At 39.9% G+C, this 10399-nt stretch overlaps 1 protein-coding gene across 3 annotated transcripts in view; it reads right to left on the bottom strand.

Moving 5' to 3' along the window:
* Positions 1-741: 741 nt before the first annotated feature.
* The window catches only part of SPoCk (secretory pathway calcium atpase), a 59285-nt gene continuing 49627 nt past the window's right edge, over positions 742-10399 (bottom strand). For all 3 annotated transcript variants that reach the window (XM_089259344.1, XM_089259345.1, XM_018101603.3), the window contains 3 exons: positions 4215-4530; positions 2793-3915; positions 742-2030 (listed from right to left, as the gene is read on the bottom strand). In XM_089259344.1, the coding sequence (XP_089115470.1) occupies positions 3216-3915; positions 4215-4530 (1016 nt within the window). In that variant the 3' untranslated portion in view covers positions 742-2030; positions 2793-3215. The remainder of the gene's footprint in view (positions 2031-2792; positions 3916-4214; positions 4531-10399) is intronic.

Below are 10399 nucleotides of genomic sequence, written 5' to 3'. Positions count from 1 at the left end.
TTTTTCGTATATATTCCATTTTAGCGCTAGTATGGATATTTGTCTATGTATATTATATAAGCTTACATTTAATAGCACAGTTAGACATAGTTTTTTATAGTTTTTATCATCTTTGAATTTTCAGAAACAACCAAAATATAGAAATTCCTTTGATTTGTACATGACATGCAAGTCAATTAACTAATTCAAATAGATAGGATCTATTAGATAGAGCAGAAATCGAAAGGCCATGGAGATTTTTGAGCGTTAATTGAAATACATTAAGATGGAACCAAAACAGATAGAATAGATTAGCTTTGGTTAGAAATTCGCTGTGTAGTTAGTTTTAGACATTTACACATAGCATATGATGAAGTTTGTATTATTTAATATAGTTTCATATAATATTATTCATAGTTCATATTTATTTGATTTTCCATTTTAGTTAGTTTAGCAAGCGACAATTATATATTTTGCCTTCGCATCCGTTAAATTCTGCCTTTTCAACAGATACAAATACACATACATATAGTATATATAGTAGTGTTTGCTAATATTCCACTAATAATTTAATTCATTTTATTATTCAGACATTCACATATGCAATTGTTAATTAATTAAATACACTTAATTTACTAATTATTGTTACCATTGTGGATGAGATGTTTTGTGTACTTTGTGTGTGGATCGTATGATTTGTGGATTATGATTTTCAGAGACTTTAGGATGATGCCATTAAATTTAGTATATATATTCAATTAGTTTTTCATTTTTTTTTTTTTTTGTATTTTTAAAGATTTTTCCTTTTTTTTTTTTTGGGTGTTTGTTTTCTTTGCCATGATATATGAGTGTGTGCAGCTTGCTGTTCGCGTGTTATGTGTGTGATACGCGTTTGTTATAAATAATTGCAATTAATATTTATGCTTGGTCCATTAAAGTATACGAATTTTTTTTTTAAATCGAGAAATTGTTTATTCGATCGACAAACTGCCGAAAAGTGCAAATAGATGTTTCAAAGTGCGAGCGATCAAAGACCAAGTAGCCAAGCAGCCTCTCTGTCCCTGAAGTACAAATGTGTGATATGCATCGACTACTCTCCTCCTCCTCCGTCCTAACTGGTAAAACGATTCCAAATATATGTTATGTATGTATATATAGTAGAAGAAACGGTGCTCCGGTGCGCTGTGTAACTAACTGTTCAAAATATCGCCCATCAATTGGATGCTGGGTATATACATATATGCTGAGCTGTGATGATATGAATTGCCTGTTCATGATATTGATTCGATGCTCTAAAGAACATTAATAAGTATGTAATTAAGAACATTTCGTTTACATTTGATAGTTGACTAAGTAACGATTATTCATTTGTTGTATTTGATTTTCGATTTCTTGTTTGCATATTGATTACCATTAAATAAGTATTTTGCTTTATTCTGAATTTATTGTTGATTAACTGAAACTACGAAATTTGAATTGAGAACCTCATTAATATTGTTCATATTAATTTTTTGTTATATACGTATTTTTTAAGTATTGTTTATAAATGAATTTGGTATTGTTTTATTTATTGCTTTCTTGTTGCTTTTAACCTAAATATTGTTCATAAACAAATAGCTTGGTTCCTATGAATAGCCTTTATAATGGCAACTAACAATATTGTTATTATTTGTTAATTGTTCATAAATTCCATTTGTTAAATGAATTTCGTTCAAGATCAAATCTTAGTTGAGAGCTTGAATATCGAATAGAATTGTTGTTTTATTTTGTTTTCTTTTGAATTGTCCTCTTTAACAGATCTCAAAAATTGTTGTCAATATCTTCATAAATTTCGCCTCACGCGCTAGAGTTGATTTTGTTGTTGCTCGAATTACCGAATAAATTAATTAACAAAATTATTTAAAAAAAAAAAAAACCATTTGCTACGCTTTGCGTTCTCCCCGCTACTCTTGTTGCACATTTCATTTTACATTTTGTCGGGAATGTTTATAATTAACTGAATGCAGCTGCCGCCGAATCGAATCGAATTGAATTGACTTATTGCTGGGATGCTGCTGTTGGAAGAGAGACAATAGAAAGTAATTGATTATTTGTTTGATCAATCATCCATCAATTGATAACGAAAACAGAAAACTGATTGGATTCGAATGAAACATATTTATTTAAATAAAAACAAATTTTAAATACCTGTGTTTAGCTAAAGAGCAAATTCAAGTCATAATAAGATTGAAATGTTTTAAAATAATATATATATATAAGTGTGTGTGTGTGTGTGTGTGTGTGTGTGTGTGTGTGAAATATTGCTCGTTTTGGATGTGCTTAAAATAATATCACATTAAAATGTTTTACAGATACTCTCCAGCAGAATATTAAACACTTTGATACGACCTTAAATTACAAAATAATTAAATAACTAACGTGTGTAAATGGAAAAGATTTCAATTTAGCTTTCAGTTTTCGGATTTGCCATGCTCTTCAACTTGGACTGCAACTCGAAAAGTTCATAAATAATACAAATATAATTCGGATGCGCTGAGATATACAGAGATTTGTGTGTGTATGTGTGTGTGTGTTTTTTTTTTTTTTTTCGCTTTCGATTTATAAAGAACTCGAAGCAATGCTTCAATAAATGTTTTTGTTGTTGCGCAAACTTAAAATTCAATTATAGAAATGAAATACAAACTACGAATTCGTCTACTTACAAAATTAGGAATTTTAAAGTTATCAAATTAAAATTATACATTATGCAAATCAAACAACTTTGATGAGACGCAGCACGAAATATAACATGAAATTTTGTTACCAAATGTTACATACGAGAAATCTTTTGGATTTGCCAGGATCGATCGAATATTTTTTTAACGAATGCCAATTTTCCCATTGAGAACTCGTTTATATCTGCATTTATATGGCTGTAATTTTCTTCTTGTGTGATTTTTACCGTTCACTCTAATTTGTTGATTTTTTTTTTAAATTTTAGTTGTTTGCTAATTTGTGGATGGGTTGGTAGTTTTATTTGGCGCTGACTAAGTCAAATGTAAAATTAAACACACTTTTCTCGCTAAATTCCGCTCGGTCTCTTTCGCTGTTCGCTTCCGTTTACGCTGCCACGCTCCTCACTTGGTTTTTGCATAGTTTTGCTATTTTTTTGTGGTTTTTTTTTTCTTTCTTTTGTTTTGTTATTGATTAATTTACTCGGCTTTTGGGTGCAACTCAGCTCTAGCGCTTGCGTTTTGTCATACAAAGTCCAACTCGGATCGGGTGCTGTACATTTTGCGCTCCAGGGAGCGCTCGAACCACTTCTTTATCTCAGAGACAACGAGCACAGAGGAGGTGAGCGTGACCAAAAAGAGTATGTCGTAGGCGGTGAGCGCCTCCGTTTGGAATACCATTTGGAGCGGCGGAAAGTAGACGACGAGCATTTGGCCAATGATCGAGAAGGCAACGGCCAGCAGGAACATCCGATTGGTGGTCAGCCCAATGGTGAAGACGCTCTTCGTCTGCGAGCGACAGGAGAGCGCATTGAACATGTCGAAGAACACAAAGCACGTGAATGTCATGGTCGTATCCCGCTTCGTCTTGCCCAGCGTGCCGTCGGCCATCTCGCGCTGGAACACCCACAGAGTGCCCAGCACAATGATGCTGGCGCTCAGCAGCACATTGACCACCACAGACTTGGTGATCATCGGCTGCTTGACGTTGCGCGGCTTCTGCTTGAGCACATCATGATCGACGGGCTCCACGCCCAGCGACTGTGCCGGCGGTCCATCCATGATGATATTGATCCAGAGTATCTGCATTGCGTTCAGTGGATTGGCAATGTCCATCAACGTGGCCAGCGCGATCAATGCCAGCGCCGCAATCGAGGTGCTCAACTGAAATCGTACAAAGTTCCTAATATTATAGAAGATGCCTTTGCCCTCCTCAATGGCAGCGCTGCAAGCAAATTAAAGGCGATTAGTAAATCAAATTCAATCAAAGAGAACTGGCAACAGACAAGAGCTGATTATGAGGAATGGCATTAAAGACTTTGCTAAACAGAGTTCAACTTGATTAAAATTTAAAGTGATTAAGATAAGCAAATTCCACCTGAATCTTTTGCCAATTGGGCTTGAAACTATAATGCTAAGAGCTCAAATTGTTTTAGCCACTTTCTTTCACTTGCACTCACATTTAATCTAGCTCAAACTCACTCTCAGCTCTTGTCTTATTGCAGTACATATATATCTACTCACATAATTGTGTGAAAATCGTCATTGACCAGGATCATGTCAGCGGCCTCCTTGCACACGTCGGTGCCGTTCTTGCCCATTGCAATGCCAATGTCCGCCTTCTTGAGAGCGACGCCGTCGTTGACGCCATCGCCGGTCATGCCCACAATATTGCCGGTGCGCTGCAGCGACTTGACAATCTCGAGCTTGTGGCGCGGCGAGACGCGATAGAAGACGCTGACATTGTTGGCCACCTTGTCCAGCTGATGCTCGTTCAGTTGATCGATTTCCTGTCCGGAGAGCGTCTGGTGGTGAATGGTATCAATGCCAATGAGACTAGCTGCAATGAGATGAAATGTTAAACAAAGTCTGAATCATCTTATTTATTATGCCTAAAGCTAAACTAGATCTAAAGAAACTCCCTCTCACTCTCTCTCTCCCTCTCTCTCTCTCTGTGTGTAATTCCACAGGTAATTCCTTGGCTCAACTGGCATTTCGCTTCTCTGTTTGCCAAAGCAACTAAATCGCTTTTCATTGCATTTTCCAAGCAATTGACTCTGAGCAACAGGCTAGCCAGCGGGGTGGAGCAGTTGAATTGAAAATGAAGACGGCGTGGGAGCTGGAGCTCGAGTTGGAGTTGGAGTTCCAGTTCGAGTTTGGGAATGCGTTTGATGCTGCAAAAACTTAAATTCAAAGCCAAGAGAAAACGAAAAACGTAAAAGAAGCACAAACAATTGTTAATTTGTGCGGGACGCTGCTCAAAATTCAATTGTGAATCAACGTGATGAAAAACTTCAAAAGACACGGCGCGAGTTAAGGAAATCCCCAATTCCTCTGTGCTGGCATTTCCCCTTAGAGTCTCCCTTTTGGCCGTTTGTGCAGTTATGAAGTACGCCAGGGAGTAGCAGCTGTTAGAGAAAACAACAACAGCAGCAGCAGGAGTAGGAGCAGCAGCAGGAGCAGGAGCAGGAGCAGTAATATGAACAACAAAAGGATGTTTTGCAAAAGTCGCATCGCCATTTTTCATTATGGCGCCCGCGTATTTGTCTTGGCAAGTGCGAGGACAATCCCTTGTCCTGTTTGTATAAAATTTTAAACGAAAGCGCACTGAAGTATATATACAACAACAACAACAACAACAACGAGCACACACAATGCTGCAAAAATGTGCAGTAAAATGAGCAAAAAAGAGAACGTAATTAAAACGCATTCAGCGTCGTCTTCACACTCATCAGCGCCAACAACAGCTCAACTGCTGCTCCTGCCTCTGCTGCTGCTGCTGCTGCTGCTGCAGTGTCCTGGTCTCTGGTCCTGGTGCCCAGAGACAATTAAAAGCAGCATTGCTACTGCTACCGGTCTATATCTTTTGCAGCCACATTCTACTACAGCAGCAGCAGCAGCAGCAAGGAAATGGCGCTAGCTCCGCCAACCTCCTTCTCATCTGCACCCCCCACTTTCCTCCCTGTAAGCGTCTATCAACTGTTTCATCTTCTTTGGGTCCTTTCGCTTCTAAATTAAAATTAATGCAAAACTTGAATGCGCGCAATTTTCTTCGCCAAGCAGTTGGCGGTTGCCATTTTATGACGCCACCCACCGCACCACTGCACCACCCCAACGCCACCCAATCTATTCGTCCGTTTTCATGCAAATAGTTTACTTGGCCATCCAGCAAATTCATTCTGCATTTTTTATGCGCCAATTTCATATTGCCCATACCCTGCAGGCATGCGGCACTCGAGAAGGGGTTGCTTAAGACAACAATTCGGCTGGATTAAAATATAAAGCGCAGCCGAGTTTTTGTTGCCAAAGTAAACAGCGTAAGCTGCAGTTAAGCTGCATTTAGGTTTGCCGCTACAGGGTATTTGCTAGTCATGCTTATGGCTGAGGCATAATTTGAATATATATTTATTTTTCTTTTGTAAAGTTTTAGCACCTATCGGATATTTTTTTCTTGCATAGTCTGAACATTTTTTACAACATTCACGTAAAAAATATGTAAATTCATATAGAGGAGATTTTTATGGTTCTCAGCGAGAGCCTCGAACTATGACTATATATAAATATATATAGTACAATGTCCAATCAGTTGTCATTGCCATAAATCGATGTGTCATTTGTCATCAGAGGACGCCACACACACCCCACCCACCTGTGCAACGGCAGCTTCTCTCACCTGCTGCTCACATTTGCGCCATTGACCGCAAAACCTATCAACGGCACACAGACAAAAGATTGCGCATAATCTGCAAATGTTGTCAATCCGCGAGCAGAAAGAAACAAACAACAACAAATAAATGCAATTACAAATGCATTTTCAATTTCTGGCCGATGACAAAGGCGAAATGCGAACTGCGAACTGCGACCTCTGACCTTTGTTAAGCCCAACAACAATTTGCATAAAAAAATGTGTATATAGAAAATGCATTTCTTTTATTATTATTTTTTTGTTTTTGAGTTGGTCACAGAGGCTGTTTAATATATTGCATGCTTTATGCTCTGGCGAAAGAGTTTGATCAAAGCGAAAATATGCATGCATTATGCATGTACAACATTTTCAACAAAAGGCAAAGCCATTCATCACTTTTTATGCGTGAAATGTGGTTAAAAATAATCACAAAACAATATGCCAGAAAGAGAGAGTGTGAGAGAGAGAGAGAGATGCCTGTCATTATAAATGCCTTAAAAAGACATTAGTGAAAAATCAAAATAAATAAAATAATATCGCACATGAACAGATGCGGGCACAACAAATAACAAGCTGTCAATATATTGAAACAGGCCAAACCAACAACAAAACAAAACATAATCAAAAAATTTGTCAAATTTTAAAGTTGGTTTATGGCTTTGATAAATGCCTCCTGGCATTCAAAATGTGCATGAGCAAAATTTCATGCAACATAGAAAGTTGTTGCCGCTGCTAGGCGCAACTTTGTAAAGTTTTTTATTTAAAAAAAAATAGTATAAAATAAAATAAAATAGCAAAAAATTTGTCGCAGCCAAACCGCAGGCCAAAAGCGGATTAGAGCCGAAACTTTTGCTAGCGAGCTGTGGGCCAAAAAGGCAAAAGTTGCCGCATGAAAATGACGTTGGCCAAGTTTATGAAAATATGAAGCGAGCGAGCGAGCGACTGAGCGAGGCATGCAACAAGCGCAACTCACTGTTGCCAGCAGCCGCTTAAGCAGCAAAATCAAAGCAGCAAAAATATCAGGGAACAACAAAACCAAAATCGGCATCTGAAAACCCAAAGCTAAAGAAAAGCTCAATGCAGGAGAAATTCTTCCATTTCGTAATGGAAAATTGTGGACTTGACTACGTGTGTGTATGTGTGTGTGTGTGTGTGTGTGTGCCTGTATGTCTTAGTGTTTGTCTCTGTGTGTCTTGTCTCTCTCTCTCTCTTTATCTATCTGTGTGTGAGTTTTGCCCTCCTGTCTCTCTCTCTCTCTCTTTCTCTCTCACCAACTGTTTGTGACATTTGCATTTAAATCGGTCGAGTAGCTGCCTGATGCGCTCCATCGAAGGCAAGTCGGAGCTATGCCATGCCCTCTGCTTGTTTATTAAGCGACTTTCGTATACGTGACAATTCTTTCAACTCTACAGCTGCCGCCGCTGCTGCTCCCGCTGCTCCCGCTGCCGCTGCTGCTGCTGATGACTTTTGACTTCCTCCCACTTGATGCTTCCGGCTGCCATGGCAATCGCTGTGTGATTATCTACGTCTTCCGCTGAGGTTGCCCTCCGCCACTCCTGCTCCTGCTGCTGCTCCACCTTCTTGTTAACCAGCGATTGATGTGCAAGCACAATACACCCCCCCAAAGTGTCTGTGTTGGAGCTGGAGCTGACGCTGGAGCTGACGCTGGAGCTGGATGCTGTGCTCTGCCAGTGGATTAGAACTGCATTTGCAAATGCACTTCGCTAATTGGATATGTGTCAAGTTTGAGGGATGCGAATCAAACGCTGTTCACAGCCAGAGCTGAGCGGGCGTGACTCGGGTCCGGATATGTGGCATTGATTAAGATTTGATCGGGGGCTTAGCAGCTGCTCAAACATGCTTTTCCCCTAATTGTCTACCAAGAAGACGTGCCGGCAAGCCCTTCGTCAGCCAATGCTACGCTCGCATCACACATCAAATAATCCAATTGCACTCGATGCAATGCAAATGTGATTTTATGAACTCTGCTCAAGTCAGAGCTCAGCACTGCTCAGCAATATATTCAATTAAATAATTAAATCAAGTGTAAATTGGGTGAGCGCCAAAAGTTTGAGTGGATGAGCTACAGCTAGGGTAGATAATGGGGGCAAAGCTTAGAGGAGTTTAGAGAATAAAAAACAGAAGAGCTTAGAGGCAGCTAGCGAGTCTAGAGTAGTAGAGCTCCAGTTAAAGTTAGAGTGTGCTCATACTCTACCTGAGTAAAGCTGAGTGTAAAGAGAAAAGTTGTATGGAGCTTCATGAAGTTCTACTCCAACTCTAGCCAACTCGAACTCAAATATGAAGTGAATTAATTCCAGGGCAAATCATGATAAATTCACACTTCGATTGCGGTAAGATGTAGCCCAACGAAAGTCAAAACCTGAGCAAGCCACAAATTAAATTAGCCGTAAAGCAGGAGTCGGCCAACGACAAAACAGGCAACATAATTGGCAAGCAAATTGAAAATGAAATACACCAACTCAATTAACTTGGCCTCAGCTGTCCGTCTGTCTATCTATCTGCCCACCTATCTATTTCACTATCTGTCCGGCTGTCTGCCTGGCTGTCTGCATGCAGTCATCGTCCTGGCTCATACACTTAGTCATATATATATACATACGGGCATACGTGAACAACAAATTAGTGAGGATTACTTCAACCGGTCGGTCAGCAACTAGACAACAGAGAACGGACAACGGACAGCGGACAGCAGCAGTTGAGGAGCGTCCAGCTAGCGGCCAATTAGTTTGAGCATATGCCATAAGCCGATTTTGGGGATCTTTATAATAGCAGCTAGTCTGAGCGGACAGGGGAGCAGTGGGAGGCAGGAGCAGGAGCAGAGCGGAAACTCATTTACAATTTGAACGTCAAATTTCAATCAATATGCAGGTCTGCAGCCAGAGGCCTTAAATCAAATTCAGTTATTTTGCCCCCCTTATAGCCCCAACTGAAACTCGTCCATTCTATAATTATGCTGTTATTCAAAAGAGCAAAGTGGAATAGTAAAAAAAAAAGTTTACCAACAAAATGAGACTAGCTGAAATGCTCTTTTAATTTAGCAATATATAAAATCCCTATTATTTTTCAGATTTTTTGATATATGCCACTTGATGCATTATTAAGTTGGCTGCACTTGAGGCAAGTTGTTAAGTTGGCTGCGCCTCCGCAGGTCATCAACAACAAATTCTAGTTGAGCATAATTTAGGATTCTCTTTGCTAATTCCTTCAACTCAATTGCCTGCAGCTTAATCATGTTACAAACTAACTGAAAAACTCCATATACCCCTTGCATGAGCACATCAGCGAATTGTTGGCAAAGTGTATTGAAGTTTTTTCAATGCAGACGAGCTTTGTGTAGCCAGAGGTTGGCAGGTAGCTGGAGGTGGAGTCGTAGTTGATGTCCATGTTGATGAATTCCTGCTCGCAGCGGACCGAAATGATGACGATGATGGTAAAGGTGATTCTGATGTTGATGGTGATGAGTCCTGACGATGACGCTGACGCTGACGATGGGGCGTTTGGAGCCACAGTTAATTATTTCAGCGACCGACGATGCGGCTGCTGATGCTTCAGATACTTCTGGTGCCCCGACTCCTGTTCCTGCTCCTGCACCTGCTGCTGCTGCTGCTGTGCGTCGCAGGATATTAGATGTGGGTCGGGTCTATACACCCTGCGGGCGCCAGGACAACAGCAAAAGAAAATCGCTACCTGTGCTAGCTTCCTGTACCTTTTTTCCCCCTTTTTATTTTCCATTTTCCATTTTCCTTGATTCATCTCTTTTTCCATTTTCATTTTTTTGCGACTTGCTTGTTGCGCGCTTTGTGCGGTATCTTTTCCAATTTGCTGCGCTCGCCTTGCCGCATTTCATTTTACACTCCGCCAAATTTAGTTACAGTTAGCCAGACTCAAACAAGCTGACATGATATCTGATGTTATCCCGTCTCGTATCAAAAACTTTTGCTAATAGAGTTTCTAGTTAGCATACATGAGCATACATCTAGCATTTCATATTTCATTTTGCTGC

Source organism: Drosophila navojoa, chromosome 4 (assembly GCF_054131105.1).
Source record: "Drosophila navojoa isolate 15081-1374.11 chromosome 4, UAZ_NAV_1.0, whole genome shotgun sequence".
Classification (NCBI taxonomy): Eukaryota; Metazoa; Arthropoda; class Insecta; order Diptera; family Drosophilidae; genus Drosophila; species Drosophila navojoa.
The sequence above is the reverse complement of the archived record's forward strand: the minus strand, read 5'-3'. Positions and strand labels throughout refer to the sequence as shown.